At 32.9% G+C, this 26,554-nt stretch overlaps 1 protein-coding gene across 5 annotated transcripts in view; it reads right to left on the reverse strand.

Moving 5' to 3' along the window:
- The window catches only part of LOC115876003 (A disintegrin and metalloproteinase with thrombospondin motifs 9), a 324,094-nt gene that overhangs the window by 119,142 nt on the left and 178,398 nt on the right, over positions 1 to 26,554 (reverse strand). For all 5 annotated transcript variants that reach the window (XM_030891658.1, XM_030891657.1, XM_030891659.1 and 2 more), the window contains 2 exons: positions 24,514 to 24,665; positions 24,085 to 24,213 (listed from right to left, as the gene is read on the reverse strand). In XM_030891658.1, coding sequence (XP_030747518.1) covers positions 24,085 to 24,213; positions 24,514 to 24,665 — 281 coding nt within the window. The remainder of the gene's footprint in view (positions 1 to 24,084; positions 24,214 to 24,513; positions 24,666 to 26,554) is intronic.

Consider the following 26,554-nt stretch of genomic DNA (forward strand, 5'->3'; position numbering starts at 1 on the left):
GTTTTAGTGTCTTGTCCTGGTCGATTAATAGATGTCCAAACCGTATTTTTACTCATATCTCAATTTTTTCAAACGAAACAAAGGTGGCTCATTAGCATATTTGGAAAAAGCATTATTTTGCAAATAATTTGGTATCATACACACGAATTTTGAGTCAAAGTGTCTTTATGAATCGCATGTTGCAATTTCAAATAAACCATATTCGAAAATATCAAAAATTGACGTATAATATGTATATATATATTCTATTCAGAGTGTCATTTTCTATCGAATAAAGTAACAAAATACCGAGGGTACCATTTGAAAATGTAAAGTTGTAATCATTTCCGGTGAAACAGGAAGTGACCGAAAACAATTGATTATTATACACTACCACATACATTCCAAATCTCGATTTTTTATCTGAAGAAATAAAAAAGTTGTAGGGGTAATCCACTTTTGAGACGCACCCGGTATTTAGAAACTTGATATAATATATTATAAAAAAATATACTGTTGTTATCAATGCAAGCCATCCATTTTTACAATCCATAAATACATTTTTTGCAAATGTGTCTATAGTGTGTACACGGGTTTTTTTAACAGGACATTGTCACCTTCTCAACGAACAACTCAGTATATTGAATTATATTGATTTACTTACTATATTTTATGCGTCTATTTAATAATAATTTATAAAAACATTAAACAAAATAAACAATAAATAGAGTAAGTCAACTGCTTATACCAAAGTTTACAGATGCTTATTATTACTGACCTATTTTTCACAACAAACGTTTAGTTATTAAGTGCGACCTATTAACAGGCAGTAGAAAAAACCATAAGCTATTAAAGTTATTTATATTGTGTAAGTAATCCTACTTAATGCAGAACAAAAACTAGAAAAGCATTCTACGACGGAACAGCTGCCTGGATGTGTTTGTAGGCATCTGCGGATGCAAACATTAGGCAATACATTTTATTCATAGTTTTAGACATGACTAAATATGATAAATACATATTTTATTAATAGATAATATAATTTATATAAATGTAAAATCTTCAAATGGAATTGGCATTCCGCGTACATTTCGCACACTGCATGTAAATTACATGAGATTTTGAAATGTTGGAAAATGAAGAACTAAATCATAACTAATTATTTATTTCGAAATGTTCAAGAATAAACAAATAACAAATATCAAACTTAACACTAATGCATATTCTAGTTATTATTTACAATATTAACATTGATAGTACAACCAGTACACGAACCAATATTTAATCCCAAACTAGATAGTTCTGATTTTGCTTGAGATATGGGGGTTTTGGGACTTGAGACACTATCCAATTATGATGTAGAGGTACTTGATCCCGGTATTTGACACTCTAAAATTTTATTTGATATTTGATATGGGAATTTTATTGTTGATAGAATCCTCGACGTATCCCTCGGCCACTGTCGAAGATCTCCATCCTCCGTGGCGCTTCAAACTAAAAATATCACCCCCTGCATTATTAGCAAAGAGTGTGGATGAAGTTCTTCGGAAACAATGCCCAGTCGAGGCCTCATAATCTGGCTGTACTAAATGATATACTTGTTAAACAGGGTTATACAGGGGGAATATTTTTAAGTGCAAGGATGTACAAGGATGTTATTCAGGAAAATATTTTAACTTCTTTAGAGTGATTAAAAAAAAGTGAGTGGATCGGGATGATTTTTTTTAAACGGAACACCCTGTATAATATTGCATTTTTGGCTAACTTCAGATCAGTTTACATAATCCTAAGATATGATTAAATATATTTTGATAATATCAGCGATATTAATAAATAAATAAAAATATGACTACCCGTAGACACTCAGTGTTTCTGCCCCCCTTCCGGCTTCGTCAATACGGGAGGAATCAGCAACGAAGAACTAGCGATCCTGAAAAAAAGAAGGGAAGCAAACGAGGCACAAGGCGCCATTTGTAGCCTGGTTAGGCAGTAGCTTACAATTTGAAGCGTTACCACCGAAAAACCGCTGCGGACGCGTTCCAACACACCTCGCCGCTATCACCTTGGCCCAGAGAAAACAATAAACAAAAGATGTTATCGTGGAGACTATATTAAAAAGAAGAAAATTTTTTTTGGGCAAGTCTACAGTAAGATTAGTCATGAGACATGACCAAAACATGACTACCCGTAGACACTCAGTGTTTCTGCCCTTCCGGCTTCGTCAATACGGGAGGAATCAGCAACGATGAACTAGCGATCCTGAAAAAAAAAGAAGGGAAGCAAACGAGGCACAAGGCGCCATTTGCAGCCTGGTTAGGCAGTAGCTTACAATTTGAAGCATCACCACCGAAAAACCGCTGGATAAAAGCGGTTTTGTCAGCGGTTTTTCGGTGGTAAATTTTTTTCTTCTTTTTAATATAGTTTCCACGATAACATCTTTTGTTTATTGTTTTCTCTGGGCCAAGGTGATAGCGGATAGGTGTGTTGGAACGCCCCCGCAGCGGTTTTTCGGTGGTAACGCTTCATATTGTAAGCTACTGCCTAACCAGGCTGCAAATGGCGCCTTGTGCCTCGTTTGCTTCCCTTCTTCTTTTTTTCAGGATCGCTAGTTCATCGTTGCTGATTCCTCCCGTATTGACGAAGCCGGAAGGGCAGAAACACTGAGTGTCTACGGGTAGTCATGTTTTGGTCATGTCTCATGACTAATCTTACTGTAGACTTGCCCAAAAAAATTTTCTTCTTTTTAATATAGTCTCCACGATAACATCTTTTGTTTAAATAAAAATATATATTTTTCAAACTTCCTTAAATATTATTACAAATACAAGAACTGTCCTGAAATCACAACTATATTAGGCATTTACTAGTAATTTAGTATAGACTATTACTTACTTTGCTATAAATATCGTAATCTTAAACCATACAGGGTGTTCAAAATTCTACGCCAAACTGTCTAAAATATTAAATAATTTTTCTTTGGTTTTTTAAATGGAATACCCTGTATATTATTTTTTTATTAGATGAAGAGTAAAAAATGAACATTTTTTATATTTAAAGTATTTCAAAATTTTTAATGGTTTCGCAGATACACGCAGTATTATTTCATATGGCTTTTTCAACGGTAAAATACGCGAGAAAAATCATTGGTTGGCTTTGATAAAAATTTACTGTGGAAAATACCATATGAAATATAAAACCGCGAATATCTGCGAAACCGTTAAACATTTTGAAATATTCTAAATACAAATAATGTTCATTTTTTAATTCTCCCTCTATTAGTAGAATAATATACAGGGTGCTCCATTAAAAAAAACAAATAAAAAGTGTTTTATATCTATATAGAGCAAAGTAAGTACAGATCATCTAAAGTAAAAATCTAATATAGTTTAGATTTCACGACAGTTCTTGTATTTTTAATAACTATTTAAAAAGGCTGAAAAATATATATTTTGTATTTATTTATTAATATCTCTGAAACTATCGAAATATATTTACTCATATTTTAGGATTATGTGAAGTCATTTGAAAAGAAGCGAAAAATACAATAATATACACAGTGTTCCATTTAAAAAAAAATCATCCGGATCCACTCACATTTTTTGATCCACCCTATAGAAGTTAAAATATTTTCCTGAAAGATATCCTAGTACATACTTTAGTTTTGCACTTAAACAAAATTCCTAAGTTTTTTTTATTGTAGGAGCTACAGATGTCCGACGCACTATTGCCGGACCCTGTATGTATTGCTACTATTGTTACTAGTGCATTTTCAAGTATTTAATTATTCAAATATTTAATTTGAATATTTTCTTTTTTCGAGATATTCCAAAACAATGACACTTGTCCTCTACATTTATTTATTTTATTATTATATTTATTTAAAAACAAAGTATGATTCCGTTCGTCGTATATGCTAATAACAAATGTTCTCCAAGTGCTCGAGTTCCGAGTTCCGAGTCGTCGTCTGAGCCCGGCTTTACATTTAATAAATTTCTTGACAAAAGTGGGGGAGCCCAGACAGAACAAAAAATAATAAATATATTCATAAACAATGACGGCATTTTTTGTAAGACGGCGCGGCGCGGCATATGTATTAAGTTACCTTATGAGATAATTTCGTTCATGAACTTGAAGTCGATAAATTACTACGATTATATCATAGACTAAACAAAAAAAAATTGATCTTAACCGGTCGGTTTATTCGGAGCGTTTGGTTGATTGATTGGAGACTTTGGCGAGTCGATTTGTGATTACCACAAAGGAATTATTTATTCTTGCTAGTGAAATGTTTGGAAGGAACCATATATGCCGTAATATATTTTATGTCCCATTTTTATATGTCCTGTAAATAAGTTGTAGGTATTATAATATATGTTCTAGTTCTCTAGTAAAGTCCAAAAATGATTATGCATTTCAGTTGTACGAAGGTTAGAAGGGCACGAAGTTTGTCTGATGTAACGCTGTTGCGGGTAGTAAAAGTTAAATAGAAAAGAGAACCTAAACTGGGTTACGTGTTATTTTGTGATAATTTCAAATGATAATACAATAAAATTGCGGTATCTCCATTCGGCTGGACTTTCTCTAGGAGTCGCTGGATTCCTCCAAGGTGCCATAAGCCAGGGAGCTATGTAATAACCGTCGTCTCCTAATAACAAACAGTCTTCCCCAGCGTTCTTTAAACAGTCATAAATATAAATATTGGAGTTTTTAAAAATTCTGCTATCATGCACGGATCCTGGCCACTGACAGTCTATACCTACTTGTAAACATTTCGTGTACGTTGCATGTTGCTTGAACATTCAAACTGGGAAATCCCTTCCTATTGATATATTCATCACCGAATTCGCCAAACTTCGGAGTTCTTATATGGGTGCAGTCAATAACCCCAATAGCGGTAGGAAATTGGTATTTTTCGGACCATTGATTTTTGGCCTAATTAAGTTCGGCACAATTTTTGGGAAACTTTATCCATCTGTTTGCCTTATTTACCATTTTTCATAACGTATGTATATGTTTTGGAGACACCGGTTTGATGAACACCAATTTCTTCACCAACTGCATTTTGAAAACTTGGGTCCGCCACGACACGAAGAAAAATTTTCATTTGTCTAAAACGTTTAAAGCTCCACCACGTGTTTCAAAACTTTCTTCTAGGAGATAGTTTGCAAGCCATTCTACATTTTCACGACTAAAACGGTATAATTTTCCATAATCTTCTTCTATACACATTTCTTGCGTACTTTGTAGAGTTTTACTTTACGATTCAAAAACTCTGCCATTTTACTATGGAAATCGGACAAATGTCACAACAAAACTAATTCAAGCAAATGTAAGGATGGTAAAGTGCATGCTTGAAAATTTACCAGCTATTGCTTGTGTAGCAAAAGCAATTGCCAGCTTTATTCATATTTTATTAAGGAAATACTTAACATTTCTAAGTAACACCTTTTGCTTTCAGCTTTTCCTTTGATTTTAAGCAATTACTACAAGGTCAAGTAATTGCTTAACATTTTATTCATTTCCCTTTAAGCATTTGCTAAGATTTTTCAAGAAAAAGCAATTGCTACATTTTTATTCATCAGGCCCATTGACTGCAAGGTCTGCTAGTAAAAAAAATTAAGCTTAGTATCACAACAAAATTTATTTAAACCAAAAACTCGTAATACAAAACGAATTACAATATCAGGAAATAAATACATAAAACTGGCAAAGTAAATTCCAGTTATTCCAGAATTCGCGCACTCGATTACGTAACTAGAAGTTTAATTGGTATCAAATATATAAATAAAATTGCTATATTTATTATTTCAAAGTCTAAACTAGGGTTGCCAACTTTGAAAATAAAAAATAGAGGACGAGAGAGTAAAAAAGAGGCACAGGTGAAACATTATTTGAAACCTCGCCCCGAGGGGCAAACCTCTGGTGGTATTTATTATACAAGCACTGGGTAATACTGGTATTTTTTTGGTACTTTTGGTACTAATTTGGTAATAAACTGGTATTATTTGGTAATAAACTGGTTTTATTTGGTACTAAACTGGTATTAAACAGGTATTTTGTTGGACATCTGGCAACGGTGGATGTGGATTAGACGCATGTGGCGACCGCCGAGAAGCTGATTGCATCATTTCTAGCCCATCTGCATTGAAAATGAGCCGCCTTCGCGCTTTTTACACGACCAAAAAGATGACTGTCCTCTGGAATAGAGGATGGTTGGCAACCCTAGTCTAAACACTAGTGACACCGATGAACTTATGACACCGATGAACTAGTGACACCGATGAACACTAGTGACACACCGATTATTGAAATAACCGACATCGCTAGATTATGAACGAGCGATGTAAGTGAGGAGTACCAAGCGACGAAAGCAAACGATCCTAGAATGAAATAAATTGAAATCCGATTTTAATGTGACATACTCGATAAAAAGCCGAGCGAATTTTCTACATACGGGGCGCTATTCTGTACAATCGTCGGTATCGTTAAGTTACCGACAGCTATCGGTACGTACGGCCAATGAGCGTCGTGTTGATTGTTGTTGTCATAGTTACCGATCGGCCCTATGGCAGATATCGTGAATTTGTACCGACGACTCTCGGTATCTCTACCGTGAGGTTAACAAGGGCACGGTAGAGGTACCGATTTTTGTCGATACAAATTTGCCATATCTGCCATGGGACCGATCGGTAACTATGGCAACAACAATTAACACCCATTTTTACTATATACGCTATATACAAATACGTACCGAGGGCTGTCGTAACTTACCGATACCGACGATTTTACAGAATAGCGCCCCAGATCACGATTAGCTGTAGCAAGCCAATGCACGATGTCATCGATATGACAAAAGACAGAAGCGCATGGAGAAAAATCATCCATGATGTTACGCTGACCACTACACTCCCTAATGGGGGTCAGGACTGAAGAGAGAGATCTGAGAGACAGAATTTTACGACCTACATCGACAATGCTTTGAAATAAACTGAATCAAGCGATCATGCAAATCGCTCGTCGTTTGCTACTTGCCATTCATCACCGAAATAATCTGTACCCTGCGCACGCAACTTTACTGATTGGCGCTTGGAGTTAACGAGTACTTACAACAAGTGGCGGACCAAAAACCGAGTAAATACGAGCGATATTTCGCTCGAGCGATCGCTCGGTTATTGCAATTGCTTGATACTCCAGTACTCGATTATTGAAATTAATCGGTTTTTCCCATCACTACTAAACACCTATTCGGAATAAAAGTAAACTTCGTTTTCAATAAGCTCAAATATTCAACCGCACATTTGCCAGCCTGTCGCGCCTACATAAAAGGTGTTCTGTAATACTAATATTATTTTAGACTCTCATATAATCAAAAACTAGCAGTTTAATTCATCAGAGTATCAATTCCAAAGACGTAAAAATATTAACAGTTATATTATTTCTGGAGTAGACTAAACACCAATTTACAAACTACTCAGAGTACATAAAAATTTGATACTCCAATTTTTAGGCCTAAACATTCTTCAACAAGTATAATTAAAAAATATGTCCAAATTTATTGACTTTTTGGATAAGCCAGTCTAAATATTTAGGAATTATAAAAGAACTTAGTTACGTCAAAAAACTATTTGGTTGTAAAGCCATTATATCGATTGAAATTGAAAGTTGGTGAAAATTCGCTGGTGGTGAGTCACATCTTTTGATTATTTTTCCAAAAAACTCTCGCGTGGCGCTTAGTTACAACTTTTTTATATCCAACACATCGCTCGAAGTGTGGTTTTCCTGTTACAGTTTATATTAAAACAACGTTAGTAGATGTGTTAATAAATTACATTGATCAGTGATATACAGACAGTAATTGCTTACATTATAGGTTGGTATTCGAGTTTAAATTTATTATTAACCGCTTAATATGAGTGGGAAAGTTATGTAACTAACTCAATTTATATTTAAATCAAAGGGAAATAAAAACTGGAAAACTGAGAAAATTGCAAAATAATCAATTGCAGTTTCAAAGAAAATAATCATAACTGCTGAGCGATAGTTAAAAAACATGATTCGTAATATTTTTTTACCTACTTCCAGTTATATTAGGAGCAGTTTTTTGGCATACATATTACACATTATCTTTTATCTAGAATAATCTAATTAGCCAAATAAAAACACTAAATCACCACAATACATCAAAGTACTTGTTTGCTCCGCTAACCATGTCAGCATCATCAGCAGATGAATAAAACTCGTCAGCAATACAGCGCAAAAACGGCCTAATCTACAGACTCGCAAATTTGAGCTGAATGATATTTATTTTATTAAATTCATTTTGTGTCTAAATAAAAATAAAAGTTTAAGCAACAAAATTTGCTTCATTAATAGTTTTCATGCAATTATTATATTGGTTTACTAACTTTGCAAACAAATTCATAAAGAGAAAATTTAGTTCATTAGGTCTTTATGAAAATATTTGCAGCAAAATATCAAAATATTGTTCGATAATTAAACTAGTAGCGTTATTGTCACTAAATGAAATGTTATTCCAAGTTTTCCCAAAACAAGATTTTTGGGGTTAGGCCGTTTTTTCGCTGGCAGCCTCATATATTGTTTGAAAGCTGAAGACAAAGAACCTCTTTGAGTAAAACTGATTTCGGATTTGGTGATATTTATATGCATGACTTAACCATTAGTGCTTAATAAAAATGAAGAGCACACGGGAAAAACGATGAGGGTCCAAAAACCAATTTTTAATTCAAATTACGCATTTACTTTTATGGGTTTTCTCATTTTTAAATACCTGTTTCCATGTGAAATATCGATAACGGTTATTTCCGTTTATTTAGATACCAAAAAGTATAATTTTTTAACATGAAAAATTTGATCAGCAAATATCAAAAAATGACTTTCATCGTTTTTCCCGAGTGCTCTACAAATGATAAGTTCCTACTTCATTTGAATTGTCAATTTTGATCCTACCTCATTCTTGATTGTCTTTTTCCATTTTTTAAATTTTTTCAAATATTTTAATTTTATTGACATAAATCCGAAACTAATCAAGATACCGCGGTTTTCTTCATAGGTGTTTGTCAAATTTCTAATTATGCAACTTTTATCCCATTTAACCGAATTCATATCTCTCGTAATTTCTGAGATGCCAGTGTTGAGCATCGAAATTGTCACCACCATACTATATTTTATATACATTGGCATTTCGTGACAACCAACCCGATTAGCAACACCACGCAATATTTGCATGAAACTGCTATTTATTACAAATTAAATTAATGCGTTCGAAATGCAAAACGCGGAATCTCGTTTGGTCTAAAAAAAATTTTGGAACCGAACCGGGTTGCTCCTTGTCACCTGGAGGGCGTCGTCTCCATCAAGTACCGACTTTATTAGTTCCGCGTATCTCTTTTTCGGCTCGCAGAACGCAGTAAACTGTCGGCTTAATTAATTTAAAGAATTTCAGCCTCTCCTCCGTCGACGAAGTACGACCTCCCGGCATCGCAACGTGCGTAGGAATATATAAAATATATCGATATATGAAAGGATCGATAATATGTTATATATCTGTGATTATTATATTGTCAAGATGTATCATCTGTAGAAGATATCAACATCTGTAGAAGTAGAAGAAAAGCGAGTTCTGTAATTTCGCGCCAGACAGCAGAATTTACTGGTAGGTTCTAGAAGCAGCCGCTACAGCATATAAGGCGCTTCCTGCGCTGGACCGGGCAGTCAGTTTTTGGATTGACCCCTATAAGTTTTTTTATTTTTTTTAAATCCGTAAAAATATCTTTGATATTATACACAATTTTGTCTTAAGGAGTGATGAGCAAATGCAAGACCAAGACTCCCTTAATCTTGCAGTCTAATAAGTAGTATTGCTCAAGAGCCTTTACCAAGGTACTGCCCTTTACCAAGGTATTGCAGGGACAAGTATTGATCTTGGTCTTGCTGCAAGACGTTTACAGCAAGTACCACTATCAGTGCCGCTTTATCCATTAGGCAAGATAGGCGGCTGCCTAGGGCAGCAGGCTAATAGAGGGCGGCATTTTTTAAATAACATATTTTACTTGAATTTTTATTAGTTGAAGGAGTGGCAAAATAAATGGTGCCTAGAGTACCAAATCACCTCAACGCGGCCCTGACCACTATATAACTAGTAAACCTAGTAACTAGTAAACTATTTACTAGAGGCACTTTCTTCATAAAAAAAAATCCTTAAAGTTAAAAAATCGTTTTTAATGTAATTTAATGCAAATGAAAGAATATTTTTCTCATAAAAAATTTTATATAACAATATATTATATTGAAAATATTGAAAAAATGTTATGCAAAAGTCGCGAAAACAGTATTTACAATAAATTACATACTTTGACATTTTGTGCAAGACTAAGACCCAGACCGCCAAGACCAGGACCAATCTAGCTCATTACCACTCTTACTTGTATATTAACTAACTCTAACGTATATTAATCTCTTATGATGTCAGATAGAGCCCTCTAGCTAGCGCGAAAAAAATTATGGAGACAAAATTTTTACTGAAGATTATTAAGAAAGAAGAGCTCTTTTAAACGAGCCCTAGTTTGTTTTTGAGCAGAATGAGTGGGAAGAAGGAAGAAGCAGCTCACAATAGAACGGAATGGAGAAGAATTGTAAACTCAGTTAACAGCGACAACCAAAAAGTAAAGAGGCAACAAAGCAATGAGATTTTTGAATGTCCGGAGTGAGGTAGACAGATAACATCACGTATCGGGCTTTTCAGTCACAGAAAAACTCATGAAAGAAAACGCCTTGCGTGACCATCTTCTGATGCGCGTCAAATAGTCGTCAGCGAGTAATGGCAGTAGTAGTAGTATAGTAGTTGGTTCAAATCAGCTAATCTAAATCAGAGTTATCTTTATTTTAATAAAAATACAGTTTAACCTTCCCCCACCACTTTATTTTATGAGATATAGAGCAAAATACGCTATATAAAAAAATGCAATTTCCCATTGATTACAATAGCAATATTTAAAATATCTGTTCACCTGTATGTTATATGTTGTATATATATATTTTGGGAAAAATTCCTATTTTCTGATTGGCCATCACAGATGCACCCCCCTAGCGGACAATTTTTGAACTTGAAAATAATTTCCAGCGATTTCTCTTGGTCGATTTACTTATTAGAATTTTTTCCCAAAGTTATACGATAATTATAGTTTCTGAGATACAGCCGGGGTCCATTCTTATTTGGCCACCCGGTACACCTACGCTGAATCAACTTCCTTAAGGCGGGTTCTCATTAGTCGATTTTATTGATCAATATCATTGAATCTACACCACTGAACATAGAAATAAATGGAAAATTCGTTCACATGATTCAAGAATATTGAACATTCTATCTAGTTTTAAAAATGGTTGCCAAGAAGAAAATTTTGCGTGTGAACATTTAATTTTACTTTTGATTTTGTTTTTAACATCGGTTAAAGGTTCTATGTCTATTCCAACACGAATATTTTCATAACTTTTCTCCCGTAGCGTTATATTTTTTAATTTTCAGATTTGAAGTCCCATAAACATTCCTCTGCCTGATGTAACCCCAGAAATTTTGCAACATGAAAATCCCTCCATTTAAACGACATTTTGATTTACTTATTTCAACAGAAACACACACCGAAAAACACTTCGATGCGACTGAACGCTTGTTCCAGCTTGTTCTCACGAGCAAGCACTATTCAATTTCATTGAATCAATACGATTGGTCCACCAAAAGTAGAAATGGCTTCCAGTTTTCTAGAAATGCGAAAACATTGAACAATATGGTTGAAATAATGTTCACATTAATCTGTTTTATATCAATGACATAGATTCAATGATATTGATCAATAAAATAGACTAATGAGAACCCGCCTTTAGCAGCGACGTTGCTAGAGTAAATCGAAAACTCTCCTTCCGAAAACAAAACGCGACAAGTTCAAACTATTAAGAGTCGAAAGTTATGTAGTCATCACGTCATAATTACAATATCGATAATTTTTTATGCATCAACATCCCTAAACCTTCGTCGCTTTAGGAACCGCTCAAACGCGAGAGGCGCATCTGACGTAAATCAGAATAATTTTCTCGGTACTTCTTACGGGCTGCGACTCCCGTTGCGGTGGGGCCTTTTGCAGATATTCAAATCCCCGCGATTTTGATTAAGACTTATACGTTTATTTATATCGCTCTTCTGATACTAATCTACCTTTATATGGTATTTAATGATGTTATTAAGATAAATAAAAATAATGACTTCCAACGAGGTAAAACGACATTGAATAAATGGGAACATCTGGAAAGTTAGCTTAAAAAAGTGAGTTATATAAGGAGAGTTGACTTAAAAAATATATACCTATTGTAATCGCAAAACATTTTCCGATGCACGTCATCAATCATATCGACATGAACATTAAGTCTATAAACCTGACTAAATGAAATTTTGGCAAAAATGTTTAAATTTGTTGTATAATTTAAGATACCGAGCAGCTCTGCATTTTACTTTATAGAGCAAATGATTGTAGCAGATATTTTATTTATATTAAAGCTGCAAAAATTAGTTTAAACCGAATTTTATCATCGCTATGTTGATCGCATTTCGCCGTTTTCAGCAAGGTTGTCGTTTATTATTTGACAATAATTATCCTAATTTCAGTTATTATTTTGTATAATATCGTGTTGTTGAATCTTTGTGAGTAATTCCTTATTTTTGCCTATTTTCATAGTTTGTTTTTAAAAAATTGTACTTTTAAGCACAAACAGTTCTTTTTAGAACTAAATTTTCGAGTTTTTGTATTGCATTTCTTGTAATCGTGTGTTGGAAATATGCTGAAGCAATTAAACAGTCGAAGCAAAGAGTTTGTAGCTTCCGTGATAAACTATTTTGAACGAGAACGAAACCCTTGACTGCAGTCAGAGAAGTAAGTTTGATTGATAAGCACATTACACCACTTTCAAAGTTATTTCTACGTTAGTTTTTAATAAATTCTTTGATTATTAGTTTGCGCATTAATAGCACCTTCTTACTTGTTATTACCACTTATGACGTTGTAAGGTTGTACATCAATAAATAAATAAATAACCCATAATAACGCTTAGAATAATCTTAAAATATGTAATAAGTAAAATAAGCTATAAAACAAATAAATCAATTAATTACTAAAATATTAGTTATTAAATTAAAAATTAAATGTAAAATCTTTAAAAATTGATATAATAAATATATTGTTTGTCACTTTTAAATTAAGATTCATCTCATAAATCTATCACAATCTGGCAGCGCTGCAGCTTGTCACTCAAAGTTGATCACGTGCATCGGAATTTTTTTTGCGATTACCATATACTTTTATATCTTAAGGACTAGCACTGCACGGTTCCACAGTATAATGTCCACGGTTTGTCTTTACAAAAGGAAAAACTTTTTTATTATTGACATTTTGAGCAAAATGCATTCTTTATAAAGATTTTTGCTTGTTCTAAAATGATAACTATTAAATTTTAATCGTTCTAAAAAACACATGAAAATATGGTTCAATTTTTTCAGTCCTGAAAATCAAAAGGCGTTCCTATGGTAATATAATTAAGATTTCATTCTTTGATAGATGGTTATTATTAATTTTGATTAAAGTCATATTTTTTCTGTTGTTAAAGGGTCATATTTTCCGATAACTATTACCATGGTTGTGTTGTTTATATTTAAATAAAGTGATTAGGTTCTAATGTTACTTACTAATGAACATTTCGATTTTTTAAAAGAAAAAACATTTTGTGTAGAGAACAAAAAAGTATTACTAACATTATTGAAATTCTATTTTAAATTCGTGTATTAGTTCTAAAGAAATTAATTCCAGACGGGTTTCTATATTCAATCTCGCATGCTTTATTAATCAACAATAGATACCCCTATTATGAATTTTCAGCATCTTAAATGATAATCATCATCATTTTCAGCTTATTCAATCATTTCCAATTCTGGTGTAGCCTCCTCTTTTTAGTTGGGCCTATTGTTGTCTCTTGTTGACTATTCGGACCCAAGTTATCCTTGCTAATTTCCTAATATCATGGTCCCATCTCAGATTCGGTCTTCCTCTAGGTCAATTAATTCTCCGTGGGTACCATGGTGTAATTTTTGTGATCCATCTGTTGTCCGTTCTTCTTGCCAAGTATCCTGCCCATTGTCATTTGAGGGATTTGACTCTGTGGATGACATCTATTACCTAGGTCTTTTGTCGTATCCGCTCTATTCATTTACGGTCTCTCTTTGTTATTCCCAACATATTTCGTTCTATTGAGCGTTGCGCGACCTGCAGTTTCCTTATGATGTCCGTTTTAAGTGTCCAGGTTTCGCATGCATAGGTCATAACTGGTAGACAATCGAAATAAAAAGACTAATATATAAATTTCTTAAATAATGTACTTATAAAAATATAAAGAAGAATAGATAGTAAAATAATTAAGCTCAATATAATGTATGTACTTTAATATACCCATCTTTGTAATATTTGAATGCATCAGATGACAATAAGCAGAAGACCGATGAAACATTCATTTCATATTTCTTAAAAATCTTTTTGGATAAAATGGATGCATTTAATCAGATATACATGTATCTATTATGACTAAGAAAATGATTATATGATATAATCACTGAATATTAATAAACATTGAAAGTTTATTTATAAAAATTATTTCTAATGCAACAACATGAAGAAAATAAGGACTGGCTGATTTTTTTCCTGTTGCATCTTTATTGATACAGCTGACGCTTTCTGTATGTCAGTTACTATCAGTGTTTAAATATTAAAGGGTTGTACTGCAAGAAACGATAATGCAAAGGATTCAGTGGACATATTTCAGGTTTACAAGAAAAAGATAGGGCCTATATTTATTATATCTTGTCTTTATACAATTACATACTGATATATATCCTCTGACTTAAATCATGTAGAAGTTTATCATACTTCTTCTAGATAGTGAATTAAATATAAGAAAATCGCATTAAATCATGTTCCTGTCAGTATTCTTTTAAAAACATCTGTAAAAGAAACAATTACGTTCTCTTTTTCTGCAAGGTCTGTCGGTACTTTTTCAAATCACTTCGATTAAAATATCTCACAAGCTCACTTATCATAATTGAAACGATCGAAATGACTTGCTGGGCTTATAAATTATATCGAAACACGAACGTACAACCCATAGAAATACAATAGAGTTATTTTTGGGTGTTGTCGTAACCACCGATACGATCTCAACCGATTTTGCAGATGGAACCTGTTCAGAACAATAAGACGTTTCGATCGCCTATACAGATAAATCAATATTATGAATTGAGTTAAAATAGTCTTTTATTAAGTTTTTATTATTTACACTATCCCATTTTTAATCTATTCAGTCAGATAGTTATATTTATATTTATTGTATTATAAATTGTATGGAACTGAGGAAGTTAATCACCGGGACTGATGTATATCTCTTTTGTACCCTATTCTTGAGTTATAGCTTCATACAGTCTCAGGATTTTGACGACATGGAATATCTGAGAGGGTTTTACACAGATTAGGTCTCTATCTCCGATATCAGTCGCACCATAGTTAATGGCACGAATGGTTGTCGTCTCGGCGTACTCAGTGATAGGGTGTTCTGAGGTTTCCCCATTTTCCCCGCAGAATTTCCATTGTTTCTTAGCTTCAATCTATTGAGGTGTTCATTGAGCAGACAGTGTTCTGTTAAAAGTGTTAAAAACACCGTATCGTCAATCTTACCCTACCTACAATCCAAAGATTGTTCTTATAACTATCAATTCTTCTACTGTAACCTCTCAGTGGAGTGCTTTAAGTCTTTATGGGATACAAACCTCGGAATTCATTTACTGTGAACGAATTTTTATAAAACTTTTTGCATTGTATTGTTAATAAGATATATTTCAAAGTTTACCCATTTAAATTCGTTGCTTTCACTTTAGTATTTAAATAAACACACATACATACCGTGCTGGCAACTGTTACTTTTGGGTCGGCATTTACATGTGTGGAAGTAAATCGCATAGGGATCTTACTAAGTCGGAGTGAGAGAAATGCGACCAACCGACGCGACGCGCGACGGTGTGCTGTTGCGGCGTTGCCGATACACCTTTCTCTATCAAGTAAAGTAAAATCACGATCGCAAACCGCTTATTTTTAAAAGACTTTTTTTTTCAAGAGATAACTAGATAAAATCATTAGACATGTTTCTGAGCATCTGAAATGGAATTATAAGGATATCGTTAGGTTGTCATTTTTTTATAACGAGAAAACGTCAGTAATCGCGATAATTTAAAAACTCAACTTTATAACACAACAGGCCATAACTCAAGAACCACTTTAGATATTGAAACTTTTTTTTATTTTCAAGATCGGATATTTTACAATATGTTTACATAAGAAAAATTCGATAAGGTTGTTTTTTCCATTCAAAAATTGTAAACAATCCATCCATTTACTTTTAGAGCATAGCAATTTTCAGCAATCGTGTAATTTTTTTATTGATAAAGATTTTCACATACTGTCTACAAAGAAAATACAGCAAAAATATTAACAAAGTTCTTGAAAAAACTACAATCTATTATTTCTAATTGATTTCGAGATATCGATTTTTAAATTCAGAGTTCTAATAGCGCGACCACTATCGAACACCTACTCAATTCCACCTATTTTTACCAAAAATGCAAGTGTTTCTAGCTTGCACTTCCGCAACAAATCAAGTATCACGAGACGTAATTAAATCGTGAAGCTGAACGCATGACGTACATCTTTTCCTAGAACTTTAAGTACTGACAGAGGTATTGATTGAGTCGACCGGTCAACTGCGACAAATCTGCTATATCCCCTTTCACGTGCTTCCACGTCTCTTAGCGATGTGCACAGTTTCTCGGTTTATTTCATACGTTTGGCAGCATGTTTACTGTCCTCCCTTTGTTCAGTACATTATAAACGCATTGTACTCTTCTTACATACGGAAATCTCGACCCAAGACAAGGGACTTTGCCAGCCTCCTTAGTATACAAATGCATACATACAAGATCGCCCCGTGTTCCGAAAAAGCTCTGTATCAAGATTCCTATTTGAGATTTTCACTCCAAACCTTTTTTAAAATGTGTGTTTAATGGTAGTTCATATTTCAAAAATATTTTTATAGATATACAGGGTAAGTCAAATATATTTTTACACTTAAGTTTTAGTTTTTCAAATGAAATGCTTTATATTTGTTTAGTTCAGTGAATTTGCGATTCCAAAAATACCTTAATACCATAGAGTATACCGAGTGGTTTTTGCATTATGACCACGACGTCCAGGAATATTCGTATGAGAACTTCTAATCGAGACGATCGACTTATTGTAAGTTTATCGCTAAGAAACTGTCGTTTGCCAGCTTTCCAAATTTATAATGAATTGCACCTACTTAACTAACGGACTATAAGAAGAAGACTAAATGAAGCAAATCTTATGTCAAGAAGACCTGCTTCGGGATCAGAACTTACTTAATCAGATAATTAGATCAGATTATTTAAAAACCACAAAAAATGTTATTTATAAAAAATTAATTTCGAATGAATTAATTTTTCAAAAAATAAAGCTTATACAGGGTGTTTCAAAAAACATGTGCCATCTCTCATGGGAAGAGTTTTCACGTAAAAATAAGATTCATTTTTCGTTTTTAATATGAACATGGGTCCGATTCTTCTTGTTTTCCTAACTACAGGGTATTAAAGTCTTCATTAATTTTCTTTCAAATGCTTTTAGCAATTCCATTGAAATGTTGAGGGTAAAAGTTAGTATAAGTAAGACATATTTCAAGGCTAAAAAAGTGTCCACAGATTCACCAGGGACGTGCATATGGGCTATCAATGAAATGTTTTTCTAAAAAAACTGTGCTCCACTGTTTTTCTCTTATTAGCATAGTTGTGTAGGCTGTTTAATGCCGAATAAAAGTTGTCCCTTGATATTTTGTCAATTTCGGTCCTTTAATAATACAAACATAATTTGCCTTTTATTAGACTTGGATCTAATAGCCATCTTTACTATTTTTAATGTCATTAACTGGCTAAAGTCTTAAATACGTACTCATTGATTCCTCATCAAAAAATATCAAAAGTTACAGTATGTTAAAAATTCGCACGTCTTTTGTAATTATCTTAAAAACCTACCTTTGTTTTTTGAATTTGCTGTAGGTAACATTGAACATTAGTTTTATAAGTTTTAATAAAATAAATATAATAATAAATGAGATTAAATAAATAATGTATTATTTTTATTGATTATGATTAATAAAATTGTGCTTATCTCATCAAGGAAATGAAAATCGATAAAATATGAAGATATCACTTTTAATCGGCATTATACTGCCTACACAACTTTGAAAACAATAGCAAAAAAGTCAGTGGCAGAATAGGAACCTACGTAGCTATTAAAAATAAATCTTATTTTTATGCGAAGAATCTCCCAACGAGAGATGGCACATGTTTTTTGAAACACCCTGTTTGGGATGGACTAAACAAGAATATCCAACAGCGTTATCAAGAACTTACGATTGACAGTGTTATCAAATAATAAATACCTGGCTGAAGACATGACAAGGTCTAAAAGATGAAAAAGGTGATGTTCACCATCCAAACAGGATATGTCATTCTGATAAGTAAAATATTATCACAAAGACATATTCGGCGATAAAAAGTTCTATTGAGTTGAAGGCAACACCGAAAAATTACATGTCTGGGTATTATAAAGTATTATTCTTGTGCATTATCAAAAATTGGGGAGTATACATACAGGGTTGTTGACGCTGTTCGCCACGCAGTACTGTAGCCAAATAATTAGATTTAGAGAAACTGTGAGTGATGGGATCGTTAGAAGACTACTAAACTACTTTTTAAAATTATTTTCAGAAGGTACAGGGTGACCTAAATAAATAAAAAATATCAAAGTTGTATTTTTTTAAATCAATCTACCTATGATATTATTTCCTTTTTAGTTTCTAGCATTAAAAGAAAATAATAAATTTGATTAGTTTACCGCACTTTAATCTCACTGTTTTTGAAATATTTACGACTTTGTGAATATGCAGTCACAATCATAGGTCACAATTTTAGTACCCCATTTCTCTAGGCGTATTTAAATTTTTAAAACAAAATATTGTACTGAAGATTTTCTATTTATTAAATATTGTGTTGCAGTAATAAAACTAATGCTACCTTATACAGAGAGTCTTAAGAAGTCTTCAAATGGAAAACCCTGTATTTTTAAGTGAATCAGATGCACAATGTAGTTGTCTATCAAATTTTATTACACCATTTTAGCTATCTCTTTGATATCCATGGAGAGTAAAATAATAATAATAAGTTATAAGCCACCCAGATTTTACCCGCTAAGTGTTACATATGTTCAAGGTAAAGGTAAATTCTTTATAAATTGAAAAGGTACCGTATAAGGTCAAAAAATGCAGGAATTCATTCTCAAATTACTTTAATTAAGTTACCTTTAAAATCCAAACTAAGAAATATTAATCCAATTAAGTTAATGGAAGATATATACAAGAAATGTTACCCAATTAAATAGATCCATTTGTATTGATTTAAAAAAAATCATGGAATTAACGAAACAAATAAAATAAAATAATATTTATGCTGTCATTATCTTCCTAATTTTTAATATACCTTAAGAAGATGGTCTTGTGACGAAAATCTTTACACTAAAAATATAATTATATCTTTGATACGTTAAAATATACTTCTATTACAGTATTACAGTAAATAACTGACATTTAACAAACAAAAAATAAATTTGCTATTTGCCTACCGTTTGATCGAAAAAAAATGTCCAGTTGGCTTGGAAATGACGATCAATTTTATTACATTCCCCATTCAATTTTACATATCAAATGACAGCGATCTGTTATTTGAGCTTATGTCGTTATTAGCCGACCATACCAACAGGTATGGTAGGCTATTAAGATCGGCAAAAAAAAGTTTTTTTAATTTCACTCAAAATGAGTTATTTGGGTCATAAATGACCTAAATACAAAATATTTTCATGGTGTCTGTCTGTCTGTCTGTCTGTCTGTCAGTTTGTCTGTCCGTCTGTCTGTCTGTCCGTCTGTCCGTCTGGGGGGTTGGTAAGGGGATATGGGAGGGGTTTAAACATTTAAAAAAAATCGTAACTCCAAAATTACAGTAGCTAGCGAAACGCGGTTTTCAAATTAAGATTAGGAATAATATTTGCAACAAAATTTGTAATAACATCAAAATCAGTCAAAGTCGCAGTTTTCGAGATATTAACATATTTTAGTATGGGCGGCTATACGTGCCAATTTTTTTTCAATCATATTGCACTTTGACCATTATGACCTATTATAGAGTTCTTAGTCCCTCTAAACTATTCATTTATACCTTATATCGTTGATTGAAGAATTTTTTCAATCAACGATTATGTTATACTGAGCATGCCCCTTGTCAAGGAAGTATTATTAAAAAGTTGATCCTTTAAATACAGGGTGGCGCACCTCATTTACCTCGGTTGATTATACCAAAACGGAAAGATGTAGAAACAAAATACTTTATGAGTATATGTGGGAAGGCAATGTGCATAATTTAAAATTATTTTGATATGTACAGGTGTGTCAGAACCAAGATCCATACCTAAGTTATATTTTTTTCTTATGGAACACCCGGTATTTAATTTTATTTTTCTATTCTTGGGCATAAAATAAGGCATTTATTATAATAAATTATTAAATTTTAAATTTTCTGATCATATAGCATGGATATTTAAATATCTCAAAAACTAAAGCATTTAAACATATTAAAGCCTTATAATAAATGCCTTATTTTATGCCCAACAATCAAAAAATGAAATAAAATACCGGGTGTTTCATAAGAAAAAATATAATTTTAGTATAGATCTTAGTTCTGACACACCCTGTACATTTGAAAATAATTTTAAATTATGCACATTGTCTCTCTACATATACCCAAAAAAAATTTGCTTTTACATATTTCCGTTTTCGTATAATCAACCGAGGCGTGTGAGGTGCGCCACCCTGTATAAACTTGACAGAACCAGTATTGAGCACCAGCTGTCAAGAAACCGTCTTTGACTTGAACTTAGCGAGCACAATAAAACAGTTACAACAATCACCAAATCACGAAATAAAACTAATCCTCTGACTAAACATTACTTAATGATGCATGGTTATAAATTATTTGAAGCTTTGACTAGAAAAATGTCACCTGTCAAAATAAATAAATGGTACATGCTGTAGTCAAGCATCAGAAACGTTTTCCAAAAGACAAAAAGAAACACGTAATGCGTTATTTTGCTAGGAGTGCGCATGAGCAGTATGACATTTTCAACTTTACGAAAAAGGCTGAAATCTAAAAAATATGCATATAATAGTTTAGGAATGTATGTAGTAGATTCCATTATCCCTGTTCTGTATCTTTTTGTTTTCTTTAATACTAAAAAAGAAATGTGTGATTTCAAAAAGATTAAGGTTAGTTAACTTGAAACTCATTATAAAATATAATCATAAAAATTATAACTTTTTTAGTCACCAACCATTTTTATATCTGGAATTTTACGGCTTTTTTCAATTGTTTTTTTAAGAAGAAGAAGTTGACTTCAAACGAAAAATATTCTTCTTTGGAGGCAACCTTCGGAGAAACCGCCTATATTTTAACGATGAAGAAATTAAAAGTTATACCTTCTCTTTCAAAATAAATAATAAATATGTTTTTTTATCGGTCTGGAATACGGTTTCATCTTAAAAATATCAAGATACGAGGAATAAAATATTTAATTTTTTTATGCTAATACTGTGAAAAAGTGACTACAATTAAAATGCATTTTACTTTATTTTTGTTGTTCAAGGGAATTGTGGCAAAAATTTACCGTAAATCCAGATATATTAAATATATTGCTTAAAACACAATTTTTTTTCGTATATAGGTACTTTATTTGAAATTGTAACATGCGGTTCATAACGACAATTTGACTCGAAATACCAACTGTGTGGTACCGAACCAAACCAAATTATTCGTAACAAAAATATTTTTTTTCCAAATATGCTAATGAGCCACCCTCATTCCATTTGAAAATAATTGGGATATGATTAAAAATACGATTTGTGCATCTTTAAGGTTTCATTTGCATTTCCATTCCATATCAATTCCATATTTGTTCCGTATTTTTATTGTATTGACGCTATACGTAAGCTTCCGTTCCGTATCAGTTCCATACTTTTTATTGTACAATCTTTGGTACAATTTATATCATTACGAAAACTTTATTTTAAAAATTTGTATCTATTGGAGAAGGTAATAGATTTAATTAAGAGGTGGAAGAATAAATAAATATCAGCAAAATTTTAACAGAACTGGTACCAATGTAGGAACTTGACAAAACCTTGTTTCCAATACGCTTCAGTCCATCCTCCAAAAATATGTATGGAAGATGGAAGGAAAGGATATAGAACGGAAGGGAAACTGAACAGATAGTATGCATTGTCCTATTCATTTACATGATATAATATTTTATGTACACGGAAGGGAGCTGATATGGCAGATATAGTGAGAATCGACCTTTACAGACAAGACACGAAAAACAATAGACGATCAAATCTATTTTTCCAAGGCTTTTTGATTAAAAATTAGTGTTTTTTTACACAGCCATGGCACTCTAAATTGAAATTTAAAATACAGTTTTTCTTTAAACAAGAATGTCAAAAGCTGACATATGGTATATCATTCTATTCAGACTGTAATTTTCTATCAAATAAAGTAAAAAATCCCCAAGATCCCATTTAAAATTCAAAAGCTGTAGTCATTTCCGGTAAAACAGGTTTACTAACATAACAAATCTCGTTTTTCTTATCTGGGGAAATAAAAAAGTTATCGGGGTGAGCCACTTTTGATTACAACCTAACCGGTAGAGACAGTATTTGAACATACGGTAAAGGGGGCCTTCCAAACATTTATATATTTGGTTGCTTCCTCCAGAATACGCTAAACGCCATTTACAAAAGTAAAAAAAAGTAAAACCTATTAACTCGAAAAAGAGAACGAAAAAATTTGTTTGTGTACGGTAAAATCATGTTCTATTTCAAATTGTTTTGACTTGAACCAACAGGAATAAAGAAATATTAATTATTTTGTTTAACATTGACACACGCTTCTGTACATCAATCTGTAATATTAGTCACTCTCACAAACGTGACTGACTCCTTGGGTCAGGTTAAATTACTCGGGCATCGTACCACTTGTAAGTACGTCCTTCCGAAAATGCACGCCAAGCTTTTACGACGAAAAAATGCATTGCTCGTGTTACGTAGATTTTCGGGAAAATGAACTGCTTCCGTACACAGAAAGATACAATGCAAGCTGTTATATCGCATATTTGAAAAGAGCCTGTTCAAATATTTATCTAGTACTCATATACAGGGTGTCCCACTTAAGATGGATACAAGCCAATATCTTGATTGTTTGTTGAGCGATCTTTTTCATTTTTGGCAGGAAGCTGTATGGCTATAAGACGTACATTTTGTCCAGGGTAAGAAATGCGATACCTCATAGATGTACGTTTTAATGGGGTTTGATATTTTTCGAGTCAAGAGTAAACTACCCTTAGAACAGTATTTATTTCAAAAATCTGATAAATTATATTGAATCCTCCTTACCTAAGACACTTAAGTTCTAATTTTTATAAATATGGATACGCGTGTCATTAAAATAAGATATTTATATTTTTATTATTATTTTTTAAGTACTTGCGACGCCACTGGATAAACAACTGGTTTATTATCAATAATCAATTATATCCAATTATCAGTTACTTAATAATCGATTTAAGAAGATCACTCAACAAACAACCAAGATATTGGCTTGTATCCATCTTAAGTGGGACACCCTGTATATTTAATTAAAATTGGGATATAAGATAATAAAGATAGGATATAATATAATTCGCGATACAATAAATATATTTAAAAAACAATTTAAATGAAAATAAATTCAACAATTAAAATTATCCTAATAAAACAATATAATATTATGTACGTTACCATTCCATGGCATAAGTTGACTGCTATTGCTGAGTTTGTGTCATCTTTTAGTTTTCCCGTGTAGAAGCACTTTCCCATTTTTGTATCATGTTTAAAGCTGTGTCCTCTTTGTGAGCCATGATTTACAATCTAGAATTAAAAAAAATGTATTTGTAAAACAAATTACAGTAAAATGTTACTCTCTGAACTTAATGCATGTTAATATTCTGGTCTGTAGATATTTAACGTAAAATTGGAAAAATTAAAAAAAGGCATAGATAATATTTAAGATTCTCTGTTTTAAGTTGACATCTAGTTTCGATAAAACCAGAAATATTCTTGCTGATTTGTCACCAACCATTTTATTATTCTCCCAAATGTTGTGTCTCTAGTATGTTTATAATCAGTCTGAAAATTTTGATATGAAAGTAGAGTTTAATTAATACTTACATCTAAATCAGGTGCTACAAAATTGTGATTATTTTCTAGTTCTAAAACCAATATCTTCCCGAAAGCATCAATTTCATATTTAGGATGAGGATCCCAAATTTCAGCACTTTTGTGTCTAAAGTGCCCACTATGGTGTTTTACTACCGGCTTTTCTGAAACAATAGATTAAAGGTATATTAAAAAATACTAATAAAAATAATTAGTTATTATAAATATCAAAAAAATATTTTTAACAGTCGGGAAATTTCCAGAATGGGAAAGCAACCTAGTAATGAACACTCAAGAGATAGCAGTCTACTCAGATGCTTCCGTGACTTCAAGAGACACAGGTATAGGCATCTTCTTAGAGGAACTAGACATATGACGATCCCTAAGGCTATCGGATTGCTGTAATGTTCTACAAGCAGAGGTGGAAGCGGATACTTGTGTACGAGGAAAAATCGATGATAGAACAATATGAGATATCGTGATATACTCTTTGGCTACTCTCGCTTGGATGCTTTAAGAAGCATCACCATCCAAACAGTGAGATCGAAAACTATAATGGACTGCCGAGAAGCACTGTCCTGGCTGTGTCAAGACGGGTCCACCCTGTGCTGGGTTCACGGCCACAGCAATGTGGTGCGCAACCAAGAAGCAAACAGATTCACCAAAGAGGTGACCAGGGGAGAGGCCGTGGCAAATGATCCACTACTGACGATCAACACACTGAAGGAAGCTATAGATAATAGGTAGCTGATGGCAGTTCATCAAGACCAAGCAGCAAGATACGTTGGAATACCGTGAGAACCGCGCTACATCTCGAAGACTGAGGCCAGTAGTAGATGACAAAAAGACAAAACAGCTACTACAGCACAAACAGAACCAAGTACGCATAATTGTAAGTGTCGTCACTGGAAACTGCCCCACGTAGGGAGGGGTCACTGACTACTGCAGAGAATGCGGAACGGAAAAAGAAACCATAGAGCACCTGCTGTGCCACTGTCCAGCACTGGAAAACCGACGCTTTAAAACTTTACTGTTTTGGAGGGAGGGACTAGAGGAAGCTGAAGAAGTCAATATCAGCGACATCGGGAACTTTGAAATAAGTGCTTTAAAGCAAAGAATGAACGAGAGGAAGGTTTGGTATAATAATACAGAGGTATCGCAATGGGCCCAAGGCCGCCGATTGAGGGATCAAACAGGATCCCAAACCCCAGCAACCTAACGTAACAGGACGCCGAAGATGAAAATTATTTTATTCTAAGAATACTTTTAATATGTATCTTAGACAAGCCTAAATTATCAATGGGCAGTGTGAATAAACATTTAGTAAAAGCTAAAACTTACATTTTCCTAGCAAATGCTTAGTTTGCAGTGAATAAAAGTAAGTATTAGCTTTTACTAAAAATAAGTTTACTAAAGTTTTTAGCATTGTCTAAAAATGGTGTGAATAAAAATAAGCAATTACTAAGAATATTAAGGAAAAGCTTACATTTTTGCAAGCTCGTTAAACCCTAGCTTAGAAATTTAGTATTGATAAAAAGTTTGGCAGAAATGGCTGCTTTTATGAATATAAGATCTGTAAAATTTTATCCCGCAAGAAAAGAAAGTCGTGCCGAAGAATACCACGGTCTGTATAGATTTAGTGAAGAAAATGTTGAATGGATAGCTAACCATTTTTTGGAGCCAAAAGTGGAAACTAGAGATGGTGCATTGAGTCCAAAAAAACAAATGCAAATATGTTTGCGACTTTTAAGTGATCCTGGATTTCAAATAGGTATCGGAAAAGAAAAAGGAGTTCATAGAACAACAATATGTAAAACGATATCCTACGTTTTACCAAAAATAGTTGAAAAGGCAGGAATTTGGATTAAATTTCCTACAGAAAACTCGATACAATTTGCAAAATATGTTTTTGGTGGATTTCTTTATATGCTTGTCCTTTTTTCTCTTTTATTTTAGGAACTTGCGTTCTTCGTTTTTTATGTGTAGTACCTACTGTAGGAACCGCAGCGAATTCACTACCAGCAAGTAATCTTCGTTTGTTTTTGAGTGTCTG

Source organism: Sitophilus oryzae, unplaced genomic scaffold (assembly GCF_002938485.1).
Source record: "Sitophilus oryzae breed Bouriz unplaced genomic scaffold, Soryzae_2.0 scaffold_1396_pilon_pilon, whole genome shotgun sequence".
In the NCBI taxonomy this organism is placed as follows: Eukaryota; Metazoa; Arthropoda; class Insecta; order Coleoptera; family Curculionidae; genus Sitophilus; species Sitophilus oryzae.